The sequence below is a fragment of the Tiliqua scincoides genome, chromosome 3, assembly GCF_035046505.1.
Source record: "Tiliqua scincoides isolate rTilSci1 chromosome 3, rTilSci1.hap2, whole genome shotgun sequence".
Lineage (NCBI taxonomy): Eukaryota > Metazoa > Chordata > Lepidosauria > Squamata > Scincidae > Tiliqua > Tiliqua scincoides.
Window position 1 is genome coordinate 189,656,735 of NC_089823.1, and position 23,141 is coordinate 189,679,875.

At 43.2% G+C, this 23,141-nt stretch overlaps 1 protein-coding gene across 8 annotated transcripts in view; it reads left to right on the forward strand.

The window, feature by feature from the left end:
* Positions 1–1,265: 1,265 nt before the first annotated feature.
* Positions 1,266–23,141, forward strand: part of BTRC (beta-transducin repeat containing E3 ubiquitin protein ligase) — a 173,166-nt gene continuing 151,290 nt past the window's right edge. For 7 of the 8 annotated variants that reach the window (XR_010794079.1, XM_066619690.1, XM_066619682.1 and 4 more), the window contains exon 1: positions 1,266–1,351. Coding sequence is in view for 6 of the 8 variants with exons in the window: in XM_066619690.1 (XP_066475787.1) it covers positions 1,304–1,351 (48 nt within the window). In the remaining 2 variants the exon portion in view is untranslated. Of the gene's footprint in view, positions 1,352–3,720; positions 3,787–23,141 lie in introns of those variants that run through there. The other variant, XM_066619689.1, reaches the window with a different exon arrangement.

Consider the following 23,141-nt stretch of genomic DNA (forward strand, 5'->3'; position numbering starts at 1 on the left):
CAGAGGTAAATACCAGTCCATCCTTTTTATCCACAGGAGATCCATACCTGCCCCCCCCCCCATGGATATGTGAATCTGCAGATACACGAATCCGCTGCCACTTATGGTTTGACAAGCAAACTGGAAATTACTTTCTAAGGCATCCAGGTGGCTTTCAGAAGGACCTCAGAAGGCCTCCTGGAGGCTTCAGAAAGCCACTTATGGCTTAGTGAACAAACGAAGTGGCTTTCTCCCTGTTATCCACGGCATCCACAGTGAGTCAAATCCACAAATTTAGAGGTATAGACTCTCTGTCCCACTTTGTATCTGGTAACCCTACTCTAACCTTACAACAAGAAGAAACAAAGGCTGACAATAGTTCCTACTTTGCCCCTACAGCGTCTGGGACTCTTCAGTCTAGAAAAAGGCACCTGAAGGGAAACATGATTGAGACATACAAAATTTTGCTGGGGATGGATAAAGTAGATAGAGGGATGTTCTTTTCCCTCTCACACAACACCAGAACCAGGAGACATCCACTAAAATTGAGTGTCAGGAAAATTAGGAAAGACAAAATAAAATTTCTTTATTCAGCGTGTAGCTAGTCTGTGGAACTCCGTGCCACAGGATGTGGTGATGGCATCTGGCCTAGATGCCTTTAAGAGGGGATTGGACAAATTTCTGGAGGAAAAGTCCAGCAAGTGCACGTGCAGCCTCCTGGTTTTAGAAGGAGGCTCCCTAAGAATGCCAGGTGCAAGGGAGGGCACCAGGATGCAGGCCCCTTGTTGTCTTGTGTGCTCCCTGAGGCATCAGGTGAGCCATTGTGTGATGCAGGAAGCTGGACTGGACGGGCTTTCGGCTTGATCCAGCGGGGCTCTTCTTATGTAACCAGTGCAGTACAGTCCCCTTTGGAAACTACAACTACCATCAGCCACTTCACTTTTCCATAAGAAGCTCAGAAGCTAGACCCTTCGCTCCGCTTTCTCAAGAAGCCCACCCCTTAAAAGCGTCCTGCTAGACTACGTCTTCCATCAGCCCTCGCTCCCACACTTCGCCAGCGTCGTCCCTCCTTTCGCAGGGCTTTCTGGGAACTGTAGTTCACGTTTTCCTCTTGGATGCTTCGCGGGAGAACGCTGGGAGACTACATTTCCCACTTGCTAGACCTGAAGGGGAAAACGGAGCTTCGCTGCCTGTGACGGCGTTGGTCGCGCGGCCTTGTATTGCGGCTCAGAGGGGGAGAGAGAGGGGGGTGGCCCAGGCCCTGGCTGAGGCCCGGAGCTGGCGGGGGAACGGCAGCCACAGCAGAGGCGGACCGGGGGGGGCTATGGACCCCGCAGAGGCGGTGGTGCAGGAGAAGGCCCTCAAGTTCATGGTGAGGAGGGAGAGGATGGGCTGCTGCTGAGGCAGGAGAAGGAGGGTGGGGGCAGGATAACAGTGGGGGGAGGAGTGGAGAGGCTGTGTGGGGATGCTGCAGGCGACCCTCAGAGGCGTATGGGGGGGGCTGAAGTTCCTGGGGGGAGGAAGAGGGCCCCCCACAGACCATAGCCTCGCTTCTTGAAGGTGTGTGTGGTCTGCTGTGTCCTGGCTCGCCTGTGGAGAAGAGAAGGGCTCAACCCCACAGATCATTCTGAACTGGAGGTGATGCTGCTGCTGGTGGCTGCTGGGGAGCTGAGTTGTGGGGACAGGTGAGGTGGGTGAAAGAGGTGGGAGGTGTTCCTGCTTAGGAACCCACCGAAAGAAGGCTGAAGAGGACCTACCTAGACCCCTAGCTAGGTCCTAGACCAACCCTTTTCACCCACTGTGCTGTGGCACAGGGATGTGCCACAGATGGTCTGCAGGTGTGCCGTGGGGAGGAGCATTTATTAGTAGGGCCACTGGGGGATGCGAGCCCCTGCTGTCAGTGCGGTGTGCCTTGACAGTTTCCAGAAAATGGATGGTGTACCTTCTTGACAATTTTAGTGCCTTGTCTGTGTGCCGTGAGATGAACAAGGTTGAAAAATTGCTGTCCTAGACCCTAGGTCAGTGACGGCAAACCTTTTAGAGACTGAGTGCCCAAACTGCAACCCAAAACCCACTTATTTATCGCAAAGTGCCAACATGGCAATTTAACCTGAATACTGAGGTTTTAGTTTAGAAAAAACAACTCATACATTAACAACTTTTACCTACTACCTACGGGTTATTACTTGTAACCCGTAATGAATTTTTCCTCTAGAAATTTGTCCAATCCCTTCTTAAAGGCATCTAGGCAAGTTGTCATCACTGCTTCCTGTGGCAAAGAGTTCCACAGGCTCATTACATGCTGGGTAAAGAAATATTGGCAGGGAGGGGGTGGCTGCAAGACCTTGCCACTGATCATTTTCTCAAACAAGAAAATATTTTTGTTTAAAAGCCCCACCCACAGAAGTGGGCTCTAAGGCTGCAGTCCCAGCCACTCTTTCCTAGGAGTAAGCCTCATCGACTCTAATGGGGCTTACTTCTGAGTAGACATGCACAGGAGCGGGCTCCAAGGCTGCAATGCCAGCCACCCTTTCTTGGGAGTAAGCCTCATCCTCTGCAATGGGACTTACTTCTGAGTAGATACGCACACGGTAATGGGGCTTACTTCTGAGTAGACACACACAGGACCGGGCACCAAAGCTGCAATCCTAACCACGCTTTCCTGGAAGCAAGCCCCATTGACTCTAATGGGACTTCCTTCTGAGTAGACATGCATAGGCTTGGGCTCTAAGGCTGCAATCCCAGCCACGCTTACCTGGGAGCAAGCCCCATTGACTCTGATGGGACTTCCTTCTGAGTAGACATGCATAGGCTTGGGCTCTGAGGCTGCAATCCCAGCCATGCTTACCTGGGAGCAAGCCCCAATGATTTTAATGAGACTTACTTCAGGACAAGCACCACGTGCAGGGCTGGCGCCTGAAAGCCTGCAGCAGCAGCTTTGCTGTGCCTGCCCGACATGCCACTCTTTCACGCTGCGCCTTACCCCAGACGGGAGGAAGGAAGCACTCCCATTGGGCTGCTGGGGGTGATGTGAGAAACGTTCCCTCACAGCCTTGCTCCTCCCCGGGGGGGGGGCTGGCTAGTTGGGGCGCCTTGGGAGCATGCCTGGGTCTTTGGCGTCAGCCCCCCCACTGCCTCATCTCCCTCTTCCCCCTGCTGTCCATTCCTTCCCCCCCTTGGCCTCGCCCCTCCCTTCTTTGCCCCAGCTGCTGCTGAGCAGGAGGAGGCTGGCTTTGTGGCTGCGCGGGCTCCACAGCCTTCCATGGCAGACGCCTGCAGCTGCTGGCACCTCCCAGGGGCACAGAGCAGAGGCTCGCGCCTGGCAGCTGGGGTGATGGTGCGAGTGCCCACAGAAAAGGTTCTGCATGCCCGCTGTGGCACGCATGCCATAGGTTAGCCACAACTGCTCTAGGTCCACTTGGAGGGTTTGGTGGAAGAGGAGAAAGCTGGACATGGGGTGGTAGTGAAAGGAAAGATTGACATTTTTGAGAGTGGGGGTGGTGGTAGACTCCTAAAAATGAAAGAGGGGTGTACCATTGGAGAGAAAAGAATAAGAGGTGTGGGGCAAAGCTTTTTATTTATTTAAAGGTGGAATTTGCTCATACAATAAAAAAAACTGGTGTTGGGCCAACTTTGAAGGATCTCCGTCTTCTGGTTGAGTGAGAGAAGTATATGGGGGCAAGGACACAGTGGGAAGAGGCTTGGAGAATTTGCAGTGCTCTGAATGAACCATCATATGAACTTTTGTTATGAACAAGGAAAATATCGAGGCCTGGAGCAGTTGCTGGGACACTTATTTGTAAGCAGGTATTTCACTTGAAGGGGGGCCTTTTTGTGAAAGATGTTTTGGGCACCACCTGGCTGTCAAACAACTAAACAGTTACTAAGCAAAGGCTTACAACTAATGGTTTTATACTGGGTTTGGATTCATTATTTGACTGTGGTCAATGAGTTCATATAGTCAAGCACTTTCTTTTGTAAGTGGCAGCTTTCCTTATTGTATCATGGTATAATCTCATAGCAAAGGCAGGAGGCTCCTTGTTCTACACAGTTCTTTCCAGAGAGCTTCTTCCCTCTCCAACCCCAGTGCAGTCACATGAGTCTGGACCCAATCCTATTCAATTTTCCTATGCCGGTGCAGTTGTGCCAATGGGGTGTACATAGCATCCTGTGGTGGGGAGGCAGTCACAGCGGCCTTGTCAAGGTATGGGAACATTTGTTCCCTTACCTCTGGGCTGTATTGTGGTTGCACCAGTGCTGGAAAATTGGATAGGATTGGGCCCTCTGTTTCTCATACTGGCCATGTGTTGTAACTGCAGGTATCTCTTACAGGAACACAAGGGTCAGGAAGGAGGCAGTAGACCTACTGGTGGAAGTAGTCATGCAAATGGCATGTCTGGGATTTCTAGCTAGCCAGATTCGTGTCCTCTTGACCAGTTGTCATTTGACAACTGCAACTTGTATCTCAGAATGCAAAACCAGAAAAAGTTCAGATTGAGCTGATTTTGTTATGAATGTGCTTGTGTGTGCTGTTGTAGCATATACATAATGAAAAAGAATGGCATGGGAGTGGTAGTGTAGCACATAATGTGTGCTTTATAAAAGTTTTGTGCCGTGAACGGAAGTGCATGCACGTTGTGCTGCTTCATCCACCTTGGTTTCTGAAGTGAAACACGGAAGTGAATGGCACATCTTGTGCAGTGCATTTGTGTGTGTTGGTTTTGTGGGTTCTTTCAAACAAACTGATAACCTGATAGTCGAACCCAGACTTCTCCGCTTCTGTTGAATGTGTGCTTGCTTCAGTTCATTTTTGTGCCACTCTACCTAAGTAGGCAGGCTGTGGCAGAAGCAGAAGCTACCATCTTCTACTATCTCTAGACTAATGGTTCCCAAACTTTTTCAGGCACCACTCCTTGGTTCCATAAACTCATTCTAAGTGCCCCCTATCTTACTCTGTAAAATGCGTTATTCAGAATAGTGGTTTGCATGACACACTAAGGAAGATAATAACAATGAAATTCAAAGCAGGAGCAATTAATTACATGTTTATTCAAGATTCAATTAAACCTTTTTAGTTTTATTTATTCAACAGAATTGATGAACTTGATCCAATGTTGCCAGCTTTTTAAAGTCTGATAGTCATCAAAATAAGAATCTTGGATATCGCATTGCGAATAGCTTGTATTTTCATTTAGTTAGGGACCATAGGGTGGATGAAAGTCGAAAATGGATGAATGTCAAAACATAGCCTTATTTAGCTTGCAAATTTATTTTGGCCAGTAAAAAACGTAAACAACTAACTGTATAACACAAGTACATGTGTGTGATACCTAAATAAACAATTTAACCTAAATAAACAGTGTGTGAAAAAAATAAACATAAGAAAATTGACAAACGTCATGGGGGGGTGAAATCAGATGAAAGAGGAAAGCATGTGGTCAAAATTTTAAAAGTAGTTATAATTGAAAGTGGTTGAACGAGCAAAGCGATGAAAATCAAGATATGCCTGTACGCTATATGCTGGGCTAGTGCCAGGCAGTTCACTGCTGGAGCTCAGCTGCTTGGCAGTTGCATGGACTGCCAGGCAGCAGAGAGGTAGGTGGGGGTGTGGGCAGAGGTGGGGGGGATGTGTTCCAGGGCGGGAGGAGGCAGGCAGAGGGTGCGGAGAAGGTGAAGAGGAGGCATGCCAGGGTGAGGGAGAGGGGTGGGAGGGAGGTGGGACTGGTAGAGCTTTGCTCCACCAGATCCTGAGCCTCCGTTTTGGGCTGCTAGCCTGACACAAAGGCTCAAAATTCTACGCCAACCCTTGGGTCAATGTAGATTTGAGTAATCCCGTTGTGGGTCTACTTGGTTTACCTATGGGAAGGGGATGAAAGTCTCCTTTTCCCAAGGAACTGCCAGCGTTGCCTGCGGAGCATGCAGGATGCAGCAGCAGCCATTTTTGGCACCGCTGCAGCCCTTGGCACAGGGAACGCAGGATTGGGCTGCCCAATGGATGGGCTTGATGAAGTGGTACCAGTTTCCCAATATCTGACTTAAAGTCATTTAGCAGGAATCTTAAATTGCCATGTTTAGTAATCTGGCGTCTATTTGCTTGGAGGGATGTTGGATGTTGACACTGAAACCATGTTCCCCCAAATATGATGTTTGATGTGCAGCAATGAACTTCTTCAGTGCAGTCCATAGTGCAAGACAGTAAACAGAAATTTATTTTCTGTAACCAATACTCTTGGTACTATTTCTTAAACTTTGACTTCAACTCCATGTCATTTTGTAGCTCAGTTAATTCTTCTTCTACTACCCCTACTTCCTCAGTATCTGAAAATGAATATAGCACCCCATCTGGTATTTTCATTGAACAAAGTTCCTTAAATCACTTCATGCAACATATCCAAATGGTCATAAAAAACTTGCAGATCATAATCTTGTATTCTACCTTTCTTTTCTATCTCAAGTAGGTTTGGAAATTGGAGTAACCCACATTGGCCTATATTGCACTTGAATAGAGTTAACTTTGAAATAAATGTAGAGACCATAGATTTGGTCTTAATAAGTTTGACCTCATTTCCTTGCAACTGCAAATTCATTTTCATTGAACTTTGCAAATAGTTCTGATAAATAAGCAACATCATTCATGATCACTTGGAATTCATCACTGAGCAAAGCATTTGTGTATTTAAAGAACTCCAGAAGAGTGTTAAAAAGGTTCTAAAACAGTGGTTCCCAAACTCCTACAGGGGAGTTGGGAACCTTGTAAGTATACTCCAAACAGCTCTTATCTCTGATTGTGACCACTTCTGGGTTGTGATCAGAAAGTGGTTGCAAAACTGGAAGTGGTTCGTGATAAGAGAAAAGAGCTGTTTGGAGCAATAGAGAGGCCCGCAGAGGGACTACAAGCCCCCCACACCTTGCCAAAGGCCAGTGCTACCCCCCAGGTATGTGAAGAAGCCCCTTGGTCGCAACGTTACTGTGATAGTTGTGGCACCGTCATTGCCATGGCCGCAGGGCCGCTCCCCATAAGGGAGAATGCCCTGCTTCCAGGCCACCTTTTCGGTCACAACTTACCAGTTTGGGAACCACTGTCCTGAAAGCATCTTATACTGTTGCCTTTTGATTGTCAACAAACTTCAGTATGAAGCAGCAGATGTTCAAAATCTTCATCATTCTCAACACAGAACTCCAAGAATAGTCATCATTGAGAGCATGGGCTGTAATTTTATTCACTGCAGTAATGCCAGTGTGTAACCTGTGCAGGCAATCATGGAGGTTTTTTGCAACCAAATGTTGGCAATGAATGACACAGTGAATGGTAAAGACATTTGACACTGCTTTTTTTCAAGTAAGCAGCGCTCGCACAGTAGCGATCATTGATGGTGCTCTACCAGTTGCACAAGCAACTAGGTTAGTAAGTGGAACTTCCTTGTATTTAAAGAACTGGTCAACAGTACAACATATTGTTCAGCATCTGTTGTTGGTTGCCCTGTAAATAAGAACTCTTGAGTTCAACGTTTGTCTCTTATAAAGTGCGCATAAACAAAAAGCGAAGACTACAGAATTGCAACTTTGCCTTGCAAAGTTGACTCATCTGGTTGTAATGCAAATTCCATTGTCCTTAGTATGCTACATAGTGTGGGCCCAATTTCTCAAAATGCCATGTACCTGTCTGACTAGAGCTCTGGTGGTGTAGTTACTAATAATTTCTGCTGGATTTCACCACTATGCAGAGATAGAAACTTGAAGTGCCATTTGCTGGTGTGGCGCCATAACCCCACCACCGTCAGTGCCCCTCTGCTGCCCCTTGCTTGCCACTTAGTGCCCCTAGGTAATCCCATTGTCCCCCCAAGGGATGGTAACACCCACTTTGAGAACCATTGCTAACCATTTGGGAACCACCAGGAGTTTGAGAACCCTGGTAAGTCAGACAAAGTATCTCAACAACAAAGTATTCTCTCATCTGCTCCTCTTTGAAATGCTTCTTTTCTCTGCAAGAGAAGGAACCACTGCACATGCACAGGTCATGAATTCTCAGGAATCAGGGCTGTTACTTTTGTCTGTTACATTTATTTTGGGAAGAAGGGAGCTCCATATAAACTGTCATAGCATGCTGTAACATTCTGAACTGGAACTTTTTGGGAGGCAGGCATTTTTGCAGGTGGCCTAAATCCCTCTGTTCTTTTTTTACGTATCCTAAAAATTACAGTGTTAAATGAAATTGACAACAAATGATTGATGTAGTGGAAACTAAGGGCCAGCCTCCTTCATATTACATTCATTTAACTTTTCGGTACGAGGGCCACATTGTATATTTTATACATTTTCACAGGCTGAAAAAGAATCAGTTGTATGAATGAATGAAACTTAATGAATAAGTTTTACTTGACTCTTTTTTATAATCAGCATGATGTGATTCAGAACAAAAGAGAAATGTGACAAAGAAGCAATGCCATGCTTAAATTGATATATAATTAGTAAAAATGTCAAACATTAGCAAATGCTCCGACAAAAAAATAAGTTGCTGTAGGCCGGATCTTGGCCCCTGGGCCATAGTTTGGAGATCCCTGATTTAACTAAAGCAGAATTGTCCATTAATACTGCCTTCCGTTCATTTCTTTAGTTCATATTGTGGACGTATCTCACTCCACAGCATTAGAACTCAGGATTCAAGGCCTGCTACCATTGCAGTTCTGTGATTTGAGCTGTCACCTATGACTTGCTTCACCTGTGGAACAGTCTCCATGTGATTTCTTATTGTTTCATTGCATGGTCTGTTAACATTTGTCATCAGTAATTGTTAGTGAAAATACTCCTTCTTGTTTAACTGGCAGAGGAGCAGGCAGCAAATGGTTAACTCCTTTGTCAGAAGATAGAACTAGATAGATATCTTCTTTGTCAGAAGATAGAACTAGCAAAATGGGGCATATCATCCTGGTGAGCGAACCCTCCCAGGTTCTGGTTCTGATTTGAAAAGAAAGGAGGGTTCCCTGTTGTTTCTGAATTCTAGCCAGGGACACCCCCCCCCACTCACAATGCAGCAGTCTTTTATCCTTCACCTTAATGCTCCTTGGCAGGCAAGGAGCAGCCTCTACGCACAGCCTTCTCAGCCCTCAGAATTCCTAAAAAATCCAGTTTTTCAGCAAAACTAGGAAGTGACTTTTGGGCCTTCTGAAGGTTTTAGAAGGCTTCCTGAGTGTCAGGGAGGCCTCCCTTGCCTTCAGAACATGCTCCGGGTATTTCCTGTGATGTGCTGGTTCTGAGGTATTTATTCCATGTAAGTAAGCTGCTTGTGGGGTGGGGGAATGGGAGTCTGTTTGAGTGTGTACTTTATTTCTGTGGTGTGTGTTGGTGCTTGGAAAAATCCTGGAACTTTGAGCCCATTCATTCATTTATTCATTCATCTAAGTTCCATCTCTTTATTTTTCCAGCCCTTGAAACTGTGCCAGATATTTGATGTGGCCCTCTGGCCGAAACGTTTGGAGACCCCTGCATTAGAATAGAGTTTGTCCAGGGCTTGTAAAGCACTTGGGTGTTTTGAATTGAAAGATCTTGGAACAGACCTTGGCTACCTCAGACCTGGGCCTTTGAGTCCCAGTGGGACTCTACTTATGTAGAGAATGGGTCTTTCAATTTAAAGGTTTTCCAGCTATTCACTCTCCAGTAGAGCACATTGTCAATCTGTGTGCAACCAAATTCAGTCCAAAGTGAGTAAAGATAATGGATGCACCACAGCTTGAAGGGTCAATCGCAGTCTACTCAGTTCATGAGGAAACCACTGATGACCTTGAGTGCCTGTGCTCCCTGGAAGGATATTTTGACAGTCACTACCTGGGCCATGCGCTTTACATAAGGCACTACAGAAAACATATCTTTACTTCATGTATGTCTACTTCTCTAAGGAGTTTGCCAGCAGATGCTACGTTATCTGGAGTTTGACATCCTCCTTTGGGATTCCTGCTGGCTGAATGAGAATGGGAAGCTAGACTTACTGTGAGTTTCCCTTCTATGCCAGAGGTAGAACAACCAACACTCTCGTCATGTTGTTTTATGGGGTTATTTTGGGAAAGGAGCATCATCACACTAGTGCAGATTTCTCCAGCTACAGCTACTCACCAGTGTCCCTCAATCCTTTCTGTCTCTTCCTCTTCAGATTTTTACACCTCATTTTTTCTTTCTTGTTCACTGTCATTCGGGTGTCTTTAAAGCTTTTTAAGTCTAGTTTATTTTTTGCCTATGGTAAATTTCACAGCAGCAGCCAAGTTCTGACACTGAGAAAGCTATCTTCTCTGGCTGAAACTCAACTTTTTTTTTATTAACCCTGCCTTCTGCTGGTAGAGGGCTAGCCCTTTGCTGCCTTCGTCCAGCTTCCCATTTGTGTTGGATTATAATGTGGCTGTAACTTAGACAGTATTTTTCAAGCTCTGGAGAGCAGCATTCAGGTGTCAGCTGCTCTCTTCACAATTAGTTCAATCCTTAGATTTATTTTGCTGTTAGAATATGACTGATATTGCTGATTTGGCTGGAGAGTGACAGCACAAACTCAAGTAATATTTAATGCCACCTTAGTTGGTATTGAACGCTAATCAAAAATGTCTTGCTTATTAGGTCACTTGCATAGTATTTGAAGTGACTAGCCACATTTTCTAAAACTGTGTCTACTGTAGATTAATGGTTTTTATAATGCAGAAATCTGCATTCATTACCAACATAGAACTTGGTTAGCTCTGGATTCTTTTATTACTTTTGTAGTGAAAATACTAAAACACTGCTACATCTTGAGTAGTAGTTGCAATTTGAAACTGATAAACTATTATTATTTATGTATGAATTACATGAGTTTCTGATCCAGTAGGGAACTCACAAAGCAATGTATAGGAAGGGTAAAATCTGATAAACTCAAAGCAAAAATTACAGCTCATTATTTAGTTTTCTTTTTAAAATGATGTCACAATAGAATGAAAACAGCAGCCGCTATAAAGCTGGTATTGAGAAACCATGCAAAGGTTTTGGTTTTATTTAAGAAATTATAGGTCTTTACTTTTCTGGCAGAAGGAAGGCAGGGAAATGGCCTGGTGAGCTTCTGTTAGGAGAAAATGGGGGTGGGGGTGGGAGAGAGAGCGCGCACACAACATATGCCTGAACTAAGAAGAAACAAGAAGCAGGGCTTCATCTCTTAATTTGAAGAGTTGGTGCTATGTATTTGAGCAGTGATGTTCCCTAAATCCTAAGGATCTACATTAATTGATGGTTAATGCACTGGAGCTGGGGGATAAGAATAGACCCTCAGTTTGGTTGTACTTGTTGTAAGAGGCAACTAAACAGCCTCTGGGTAGATGGGACTCGTTAGCCTGGGAAGGCAGCTCATCTGAGAGAAGGAAAACTGATACCAAACCTCCACTGCCTTGTGGCTACATCCAGTTATGGAAAAGGCTTCAGGAGTCATGTTGTTGTCATGTTGTCATCCTTCAGTCTCGGAAGACTATGGTATCGTGCTCTGAATGGTGGTTCTGGAACAGATTGTCCTCTCCATTGTGCGAAGCCTGGGTAAAGTAGGTATGAGGATAGGCTGTTACCCATGCAGCAAATCCCCCCTCTCCATGTCGCTGAAATGGTCCAATGGAAAGGCAGAGGCCAATACGGTTGGTTCCAGCGGCATCGCAGAAGTTGCCAGAACATGACTGTGTTCAGCCATGAACTGCCTCAGGGACTCTGGCTCCAGATTTTGCATCGAGGTTGACTCCTGAAGTTTGGCTGTACTTGTCGTAAGAGGCGATGGGAGTCAACCTCGAGGCAAAATCCAGAACTGGAGTCCCTGAGGCAGTTCATGGTTGAACACAGTCACGTTCTGGCAACTCCTGCGATGCCGCTGGAACCAACTGTATTGGCCTCTGCCTTTCCATTGGACCATTTCAGCGACATGGAGAGGGGGGATTTGCTGCATGGGTAACAGCCTATCCTCATACCTACTTTACCCAGACTTCGTGCAATGGAGAGGACATTCTGTTCCAGAACCACCATTCAGAGCACGATACCATAATCTTCTGAGAATGAAGGATACCAACAAGTGCAGTGTTAACAGTAATAATCAGCACTTTGATTTGAGCATGACAGGAATTTGGAGCCACTATAGTGGAGCCAGGGGTGTCAGACTTGTTTGATACAGAGGGCTGAAGTGTGCATTCATAGTTCCTGCTGAGAGCTGGAAGTGACATCATTAAGCAGAAAGTGACATCATTAAAAAATGATGGCCAGAAGTAAACACTTTGTTCTTACATAGACAATCATTAGCTACAAATGACAGGAGATAAAATGTGCAAATGTTCATATTTTCAAAATACGAGAGAGATCAATTATCATGCTGGGAGAGCCTAGTTATAACAGGGGCCAGATAAATGACTTTTGGGGGTCACATTTGGCCCATGGGCCTTATGTTTTTACACCTCTGAGGTAAGCTAAAACTGTTGCTGTGTGTTTGGTCTTTAGTTTTTTTTTCTCATTAAAAAGCCATGGAACCATGAAATTTTGTATTGGCTGAAAACTTTTATTTACTCTGTTAAAATTAATCTTCCTGCCCCTCCCACAAAAATGTCCAAGGCAACTTATAAAAAAAGACACAATTTCAATGGCATCAAAATACAATTAGCAACAATAACCTGAAAAATCAGCAGTGTCTTGACCAGTTTAAAATAGAAGTTTAAAAGATCCAAGTAAATAAAAAAATCTTCCTTGGCATTGAGAAGACACAAGTTTTAGTGCCAGGTGAATCTCTCTGGAGAAAATTTTAGAGGTGGAGCACCAGTGATGTAAAGACCTTTTCCTTGGTTGCTACTTGGATTAGGAGCACCTAGAAATTTCTGTTTTGTATCCCCAAGTTAATAGGTCTGTCAGTTATCAATTTTTCTGGATTTGGCCTTCACTTATTTTTTCCTTTTTTAAGTCCATGGCAGTGTGTAAACTTTGGCCCAAGGAGACCACCATTGTATCCAGATGGAGAAAAATGTATGGATGAGTATAATGGCATATTCCTAGCTCTTAGTGTGTAGAATTGACAAAGTTAGTGTTTTAGACTACTAGCTTTGCAGAAAGCTTGGAGTGTTTTGCAGGCATGCCTACCAGATAAGAAAGGTGAAAGTGATGCCAAAGGTTGCTGGGGCAGAAAATCCTTGCTACCATTTTTCATTGGTTGAAGATTACCTCCCACAGGATAGAGAACAAAAGTTACTGTAGTATTGATTTCTAATGACAAACAACAATTGTAGCTCTACATTATAGCATTTCATGCAGAGACCCACAAATGTTTCTTTTGCCTTCTGGGTATTAACCCCCATGGAATGAATTCAGTTCCTTTCTTGTCTTAACATTCAAAGTCTTTCATAAGATTGATACTGTTCTTGGGACTATACAGTCTCCTGAAAACATCCCAGCCAGAATCTGCTGTAGTAGTAGTAATAAAACTGCTAACCAACAGGGAGAACTTAGTCAGTGTAGATGAACTTTTTCTAGGATTTGGAGCACAGCTGAAGTTACACTACAGGAAATGAGAATGACCAAGGGCATCATTAGTCTGAAATAGCTCCACCAGCATGCTCTGTGAACTTGTACAGCAATTACTAATTTTCGTTGGAAAAATAGTACGTCTTTTCTTTCTCTGAATCTAGTCTTGGTTCTCATTTGCCCTTGTGCTAGTTGAATGTCTTAAGTTGACAAAATGAAGATCCTTTTTGTACTCTCGAGTTCTTTGCATATTAATGTGACCCTTCAGCACTCTGATTCTACATGAGCCTACCCCTACACAAATTCACTCTCTCTTATAGTCTTCTTTCTGAGTGTTGGGTCCTTGACTACAGCCACCATAAGACATGAGTAAACTCAAGTCAGGCCTTTGCTAGACTGGCCTTTATTTCCTAGAAAATCCTACTGTTTCAAAGTTGGAGACTTGGGGTTAGGAATGCCACTTTCAAAGAGCATGAGATACCCTAGAGTGGACTCGCTCACCCCAGTTCCTCACCCCTAAACTATGCAATCCTTGAAGCCATTGGAAAAGCAAAGTCAGGGGAAGTGGGGATGTGATTTAGATAGCAGATTTTAAGGATTTGCTCCCTCTCCCCAGGTGTCCCTCTTGATCTGTAGTTTGCCCAAGTTTTGTCATAGTATCCTGCTTGCACAGTTTGCTGGGGAAGATAGAATAATGGAGATGAGAACTCCCAGAAATTCCATAATAGGTCCCTTGTCCCAGTTGGTATTGCTGTGCTGTAGGGTTTAGGGACCAGATCCATTTTGGTGTTCCGATTCATTTTTAGATACATGAAAAGTGATCTGAAGATCAGATTAAGAAATCAGATGAAAAAGTGTTTGCTCCTGTTAATATGGAGTAGACTTGGGTGAATCCACCCATTATTGCTTTGAGCCCAACTATATAGTAATCAGAGGAGTCTTTAGTAAAAAGAACACATACAAGGAATAAAGAGGAATAAAATGAGTTGCACCATGGAACAAAAATGAATATGCCGCCATTGTACTGCTAAGCTAGAGATTCAATGGCATACTGACCTGTCCTGGTGAGGTGTAGGGTCTTCTGCAGTTTAGAGCACTTATTGTCCTTAACTGTCAGGTTCCTGGCAAGTCTTGAATTTTATTCCAGCTAAGCTCCATAAGTTCCATAAGGGCAGGAGGTCTGGTCTAGAGGGTAGAGCCTCCATTGCCTGAAGATTAACATCCACAAGGTCGCCAGTTCGAGGCCACCGGCACCGTGCGACCTTGAAGCAGCTGGCAAGCTGCAGCTGAGCTGTTCCATCTGCTCGGAGCGTGGGAGGATGGAGGCCAGAATGTTAAACCAGATTGGAGTGTAACACCTTGAATGTAGTGGTTGTTGAAAGAAAGAACCTTCTTTCAATTTGTAAAAATCCCTGCGTGGATTTAATAAGCCTGCCTATGTAAACCGCCTTGAATAAAGACCAAGAAAGGCGGTATATAAATACTGTATATTATTATTATTATTTTTCTCCCTGTCCCTTGTTTGTTTGCTCTTCCATGAGGAATCTCCGTTAAACTCTTTTTCGCTTCCTTCTTCTGCCAGGACAGTCACAAAGGCAGTTTTGTCTTTTTAGTAATCAGCTGGCAGTGGAATTTCTCAGAAAGAAATGCTAGATAAGAGTAGCTGCTTAACACAGTCGGTAAAGAGCTGAGGGTAGTTTCCTGGCAATGTTTTTGCCAAAAATAGAAGCCCCAGAGACCACCCAGACCATCGCAGCTGAGTTATTAGAACTCTGTCTCAAAGTAGTATTTTCATTCATAAATTGCTTCTAAAGCTTCTAACTTGTTTTATTGTAATACTATATTATCCAGGGTAGGATTTTATTCTGCCCTTCCTACAGACCTAGAGATACAGGGTTGGACAGGAGGCCACTGGAGTCATCATGTCTAGTCTGCTATCTGAAGGCTGCAAGCAAAATATACTCACCCTTGATAGTTATCAAATATGTTAAACCTTGTATAATGAAACTTGCTCAACAGTTAGGCCACCACTTCTTCATAAGCACACTGTGTTGTCTTTATTCTTTTTTCTCTCCATTTTGAGATGGCTAAATGAAGGGTTGGTAACTCAGATGTGTTCAGAGCCCACTCATGGTGGAAGTCAGCCTTATGTGGAGATATGTGGAGTAGTAAAATGTCACATGTGGATAATTAATTTTATCTCTGAAACAGTATTTAATAGTCTGCCTGAGAAGTGATATAGTTACTGGAGTTCTTTTTGGTGCAAGATGTTTTTAATTGGAGTTGAATTTGGCCTGGGATTGGTGGTTTGTTTGAAAGTGTTCGGCCATTGCCATAGGTGCACAGACTCATTTTTGTTTAGATTTTAGGATTTTGGCCTGGACGATGGCTTTGCTTGAAAGTCTTTTTACAGGTTTTATTCTGGCTCTTAGGTTATTTTCATTTCATATCTAGTTCATTGGCATAAGTCGGGGTTCTCAAACATCTCAGGAGTAAACCTCCCAAGGTAAGTCTTTGTGGGGGCAGCAAAAAAGGCAGAGACTTGATCCCCAGGATCATGCTGCAGCAGGGGAGCTTTCTAAAAACTTCTGCCTGGGTCCGGAGGTGTGCAGGGAGCCCCACGGAGCACTCTGCAGGTTGTAAAAAGTGAAAATAGCAATTGTGACCCACTTCCGGGTCTTGTGGATCACATCGCTGCCTTCCCCTGCCCTTTAAGGGGGCAGAGGCCAGGGCTCTCAGGCTGGGGCATTGTGACATCCCAGTTTGACACCACTGGCATAAGTAACAGCGACATATGGGACACTGTAGACTGGTAACAGTTGCTGTCCTGATCTGTTTGTATTCTAAAATGCTTGCACTTAATCCTCAGCAATGACTGTAAACCAATCTCATATCTAAAACGTCTTAGATAAGATGACAATATTTGGTTTTTTTTCTCCTTTTGTCAACTAAGAAAAGCTTTTCTGAAAAGTCTTCAGTTTTAGATTGCGTGAAGCATAGCTCTATACAGGTTGAGTCTTGTTATTCGTGAGGGTTCAGTTCCCAGAACTCACATGGATGTTAAAAATCACATTAAAGCAAATCATTTAAAAAGCAATGTCCCTTTAATTTGAAAACAGCCTTGCTGACCTTTGTGGTGTAAGACAGAGTCATTAGGCAGGCGATCTATCAGTTGGTCTCTCTCCAGGCATTTAGAAATGCTTCACTCAGAGCCAGCGACCCCTCCCTTCACCCAGAGTGCATCCTGGGAAAGAATGCAAATTAATTATCTTTCTTTCACATGCTCAGAGGAAAAGAAGGGATCGCTTGCCTTGGAGTGAAGCTGTTCTAATTGCCTGGAGAGAGAATGATTGATGAATTGTCAACTGGTTGCCTTCCCTTGCATTAACAAGGCTGTTGTTAAAGGACTTTTCCCCTTTAATTTAAAGGACCCTTCTCATAGCATTGAGATACATGGGTGAAAAATCCGTGGATAATTAGGTTATACCTGTATGTTTAAAATAGTGTGCAGTTTCTGTGTGTTTCTTCAATAGTGTTAAATTTTTTACATTACTCCACTTTGTCCTCCCAAATTTCTTTTGCAGTTTGAAGCCTGTATAAGAGATGTTACCCTGTTATACTTCACTTTAGTTCACTTTAGTTGTGTAAAATAGGTTGAGAAGACTTTAGGTTTGTGGAATTTATTTTTTTCCCCTTGAATCCTAGGTTCACCAACCAGAGCCAGGTGCAAAATGGTGATTCAGGTGGGAGAACCAGCTACCAATCTGCAAGCTACCCATTGCATCTCATGAGCCACACGCAATGGTGACTTGCATCTACAAGGACAAAACTAAATCTGAGTTAACTAAACTAAATCTGAGATCAGGAGGTCTAACAGCCAAATTTAGCGGGGAGGGCAGGGGGAACAGAACCACCCTTTTATTGTTGCTATTGTAAAACAATTGGGAGTCAGAAACATTTGTGGATCTACTGCAAATCCTCTACCAGTAGATCCCAATCTGCTTCCCCCCCCCCCCCCGTGCAGTACATCTTTTGTATTCTCAAGTTATTGCTAACTTTGGCAATACAGGAAACTTGAAGCTGGAAGCTGGAGTCACAATGGATGGATTACTCCATCGTTGTTGAAGTCTTCAGCTTCACCTGAAACTTTATACAGGTCACACGACTACTGGAAATGAGACACTGGGCTAGATGAATTGCTAAGTGGTCTAATTTAGGAATTCTTCCATTAGCAGCCCTTTGTCTAAAAAATGCATGTATAATTTCATCTGTAGTTCTCTATTAACCTAATTTTATAGAAATTATTTTGATTTTTTTAAAAATGGCAGTGTAAAAAGTTAAAGCACTGTAAAGTACATTACTCTAGTTTAAGCAATTAGAGTTGTGGTTTTGCTGCCTTGTACACTGTGTGACATTTCAAAATCTGGCTGATAAAAATACTCTTGAACTCATAAACAGTAATACCTACGTAGGAAGATGTATTTCAATGTAAGGATTGTGTGTACATCAGTTGACTATTCTGACTTCTTTTTCTTTTCGCCAGTGATAAACTCTTAAGTAGCTTACAATAGCAGTGCTCACTACATGAGATGCATAGTGTGTGCTACTGATACTGAAGAATCAAAAGTTCTGTTTTGAAGTCTTTAATTTAGGAAATCCACAAAACCCAAAATGGTTCCTTAAATTAGCATTGGATTATGTTGTTGCAACCATTTGCAAGCATACTGTGGGTGTTTAATAAGCAATATATGTATTTGAATAAACTACTAAAAATGCAGATACAATCCTTAAAAACACAATTGAATAGCCTTGGTTGGGACTTTGATTAAATGACATCTAAACTACACTACATATGCCTGCATCAAAAATAAGATTTTTTTTTTCAAAGTAGCTTCAAATGGTTCTGTTAAATGTAGGAATGTTCTGATGATTATCTTTTTAATTAAAATGAGAAATCTTTCTTTAAAGTGGCATTCTTTTTTTACGGCCTCTTACAGTCTCTGTAACAATCATTTCTTAAGTCTGAACGTTTTTAATTCCAGGAATCCATTCATATAAAACTATGTTTAGACTTAATTAAAGAACAATTTCTTACAAAGCTTGTAAATAGCCAAGAAAAAAGGGGACAGAAAATAAAACTGACATTCGCACTTAACAAACTGATTCTTACAAGGTATGTAATATGCTATAAAAATACAATAAAGCCCCTTTTATAAGAGTTCATATTTTCTGATCCTTGTTTTCAAAGGTATTTAAGAAAGATATCAAGGTTCTGTGAAGCAACATCTGTTTCATGAATGGACTAGCAACATCCTCAGTTCCATCTAATTACAAGTACATGAAGCTAAACCTTATTAGTAGGGGCAGTCTAAAATGGCAAAAACAAAATAACCCCACTATAACGCAAAATTGGGCTTATAAAACGTGATATCCTGCTCAATTAACGAAATAACACTGACACGTACCTATTAAAGTGGCTGCAAAGAGTTTGTGGATCATCCCAAGAGCTTCTGGCTGTGTTTCTAAGCCCCATTTTAGATGCCCTCTGAGCTCTGTTGCTTTAACTGGCTGTATAATCTGAGCATATTCAGAAGCTGCCCAGGAAAATGCATGAAGTTCAATGGAAAGTGGAACTGAGCCAGTGCACATTTACTCATAAATAGATGACTGCGCCTTGGTCCATTGGAAAGGGCAGGCCAAGAGGTATCCAACGCCAGCACAATTGTCCCAATCTGATGAATGCAGGCCCCCAAAACACTTGAGAAGTCCCTCCCTCCAAGCTGATAAATGTATTGAATGCTATGGAAAGCGAAACTGCGCTATATGTTCTTGTTTACTAATGAGTAAGCAAATGTTTAATGCAGTGGTATTCAAACTGGGGCGTCACGATGCCCCAGCCTGAGGGCCCTGGCCTCTGCCCCCTAAAGGGGCAGACCCTGGGGATTGTGTTGCTAACGGGGCTGCAGGGACTGGGATGTACTCACCAGTCCCTGCAGGAGCCTTCCCAGGGTGCAGGGAGCCCTGTGCAAGCGTCTGCAGGGCTCCCCAGCCTGCAGAAAGTGAAAGTGGAGCGATGGCAGCCTGACGATGGAGCCTGGCGCTGGCAACCTATGCTACGCCACACCACTGATGGGAGTTCTTCTTCCAACTGGTCATGGATTGTATCTTGCTCTTGTTGAATATCTTGTCTCTCTCTTGTGTTCTGTCAGTAGAGGCGACTATACTAGTACAAATGGTAGAATGTGCTGTGTTCACTTACCCCTACATCCTTCAAAAACAAAAGGTTTAGTTGCAGCACAGCTCAAAGACCTTGACAAATCTGACAGTATTACTAGAGTGCGTCACCCGATTTTTACTAAATCAGCCAGCAAATCATACAGGGTTGTGTGTGTGTGTGTGTGTGTGTGTGTGTGTGTGTGTGTGTGAGAGAGAGAGAGAGAGAGAGAGAGAGAGAGAGAGAGAATGTGGAGTGGTTTTTTGTTAATGTAAGGAAGCTGAGCTGCTGGTCAGTTGGTACAGCATGTCTGATTAATAGGACTGTGAGGATGTATCCATGGTGGCTTTTAGGGTTGTCTGCAAGCTGTCTTCAGCCCCTCCCAATTCTGATTCATCTCCACCCGCTTCTTAAAGGCTTTGAATTTTGCTGATAAACCATATATGACAGTGTTTGATGTTTACAGCATTTGTGTTGATTCACACTGCTGCTATAACTTGGTATCTTGGATCAGCTCATAGAGTAGCTACAGCTCTATAAGAGTCTTTGGGTCTGATCCCAGCCACTTGTTTGCTAGAGCAGAAGTTCATAGTACCAAGTTAGAACTTAAGCTACTGGAGCATCTTGAGCTGATGCTCAATTCTGATGCAAAGTCAATTGCCCTGATTTTGCAGTGAGACCAGTGGTCCTGTCTTGTGTAGAAGGATATTTCTTGTTTCTTTTTAGGTGGGATGCTATTTTAGATTCTGAGAGCAAAGTGGTCTCTTTTTAAACTTACGTTACTTCTAATGGGAATTCCAGTTTTGCTGTTTACGTTAAGCCTTTGGGAAGGACTGGGCTGTAAATATAATTAACAGTTGGATTAGAATAAATATCACACTGTCACTACATGTTTTGCAGATATCTAATGAACATATGTTACTTGCTATTTGGTAACAGACAAACCATTTGGAAAATGAACATAAACACAGTTGCCTTGATCCAAATCCCTATATGTGCTCTTGTATTGTATCTCTTTCACACTTGGGGAATCCTGTTTATTTCAAGGGTGCTGATTCACTTGTGTTCATAGGCTTCTTCCATTGTAATGAATGGGAGAGCCCTTTGTGGCAAGAGGATTCCATGTATGTATTTGTGCTATTGTGTACTCTGGAAGAGACTACAAACTCACGTTTATGATTGTTGTACCAATGGCATCGCATGCTAGCCTTTCTTTTTTAATTGTTAAGAGTGAAGAGATTTGATTCAAATGGATATCTTAAAATCTATGGTATATTTTTACCAATTAAACAATGAATGCTTTGAACTTGCATGTTAATGTTTACATGATGTCCCTTAAGCTGCTCCCAATTTAACTGTTTGAGCCTGTTCTTCAGTTACTATAGGTGCAGTACAAGGGAAGTGCAGGGTTCAAGTTAATGATGCTTTGTGTGTTAGCCTTTTGTTGTTTGCTTCATTAAATACATGCAATTAGCAAATATACGATTTGCTTCTACCAACGCATCATTGAAGTATTTAGCTTCATGGATTTAGAAAAGCAGAATTTGGTGCTCCATGCCCTCTCTTTTAAGCATGTATGCTACAGTTACCAGGAAGAACAGGCCGACCTTAATATTTGCTTTCCAGACTAAATCGCCGCCTTGGAGCAGTTATTTTCTACTGAATAAAAAGTTTAATTTCACGCCCTGATTAGTGCTACCATATGCAGGTGGATATTTATTTTATGTAGCTAAAGTGATCTTCCTTGGCAAATTACTTGCCAGCCAGCAGCATTATAATTCCTCATGAGTAGTTAGTGTTAAATTATAGTTCTTGTTTGTGAAATAAATCAGAACAATTGTAGCTCTTTTTGACTTGCTAGGAGTTTTGAGAAGATAGAGGTGAGAGAGTACCCTGATATAAAAGGGGGGGAGAGAACGAGAGAGACAGAGATGCTTTGACATTACATGAATGTTGCCTGGTGCGCCTTCTCTTCCTACCCTGATATTCTGTTTTAGGGCCCAATTCAGTCCAACTTTCCAGCACTGATGCAGCAATGCTGTAGCCCTGAGGTAAGGGAATAAACATTCTCTAACTTTGAGGAGGTCTCCGTGACTGACCCCTCAATGCAGGATGCAGTGTACACCTTGTTGGCATGGCTGCATCTGCTCTGGAAAGTTAAATAGGATTGGGGTCTCAATCAGTTTGTTTTGTGTTTTTGGAAGGTGCTATTTATTGCTGCACCTGCATTGGCAAACTGTGGTTTGCTCAATGTCTCCAAAGTTAGGCTTGCAAACCATGGTGGTGTTATGGTTTATAATCCTGGTTTGGAGGGATTGCACAAGCTGCAGTTTGGCAGTTTAGATGCAGCAGTAACCAGCAGGTTCCAAAAAACCCAAAAGTGATAAAAACAGAGTGCATGAGGAAAGGGGACGAAGGAGCACACAAACCCAAGTCTCCTTTTGTGTAGTGCAAATCATGGCTTGGTGCTTGCATCCTTTGGACTCAGTCACATAGATGCTGTGGCATCCAACCCCTTAAGGTACTGGTAAATGTTGTGTGTGATATGAAATATTCCTCACTAGTTTCCAAATTATGTGCATTTTTGCTTTTGGGGGGAGGGGTTACATGTAGGAAATATGTCTGTGAGCCATTATACATACTAAGTTTCGAACTAAGTAGTAGAGAAATTGGGAACTTGTGGGGGAATACTTCCAGTTCCTTTCTCCTAGGTATACCCATCTTGACAGTTTTTTTCTGTCATGTTTTTAAACTGTGATGTGAGCATGCCACGAGGAGGATAAAGGGAGGGTTCTTATTATAGATTACTGCAGAGTTAATCTGAGAATATTAGAATTATAAGTATTGTGATACTTTACTATCACTTCAGTTGGCTTTTTGCTCCCCTTTCAAGTGCAGGCGGTTCTTGCTTAACACTGTCTTAATTTGTACATTTTCAAAATAGCACGATTTGCAAATTAATACTGGTAGTTTAATTTATGCTGGCAATTTTTGAAATAACATGGTCAATTGGCTGCTATTTAGTTGCTAATGAGCAAACCTGTTAGATGCTGGCATCTTCCTGAAAGTGGTGGGGGGAGTCTCCAAAGCCAGAACATAAAAAAATAGACAAATAAAATGAGTTCACAGAGCTGCTACTTAGTGCTTCCTCAGTTTCATTACCAACATCTGTATTTTCTTCATTGCTTTTTTAGCCATTGAGATCAGTAGCCAGTGCTACTAGCCTCAAGCCTTCCTCTACTCCATCTTGGGCAAGAAGAAGTCACCAGTTGTCGACATGAGTGTTAATTCATTGTCAGGGGAAAAGTCATTTATCTTGGCGTTTTCCCCTGACAACGAACTAGTTTTCATAGTCACTGGCAGCTTTGCTGTCCCACTTTTAGTAACTTCCCTCCATAATCACCAGTTGTCAGCATGAGTGCTTGCTGCCTTTTCCCTAACTCATACCAATCCCATTGTT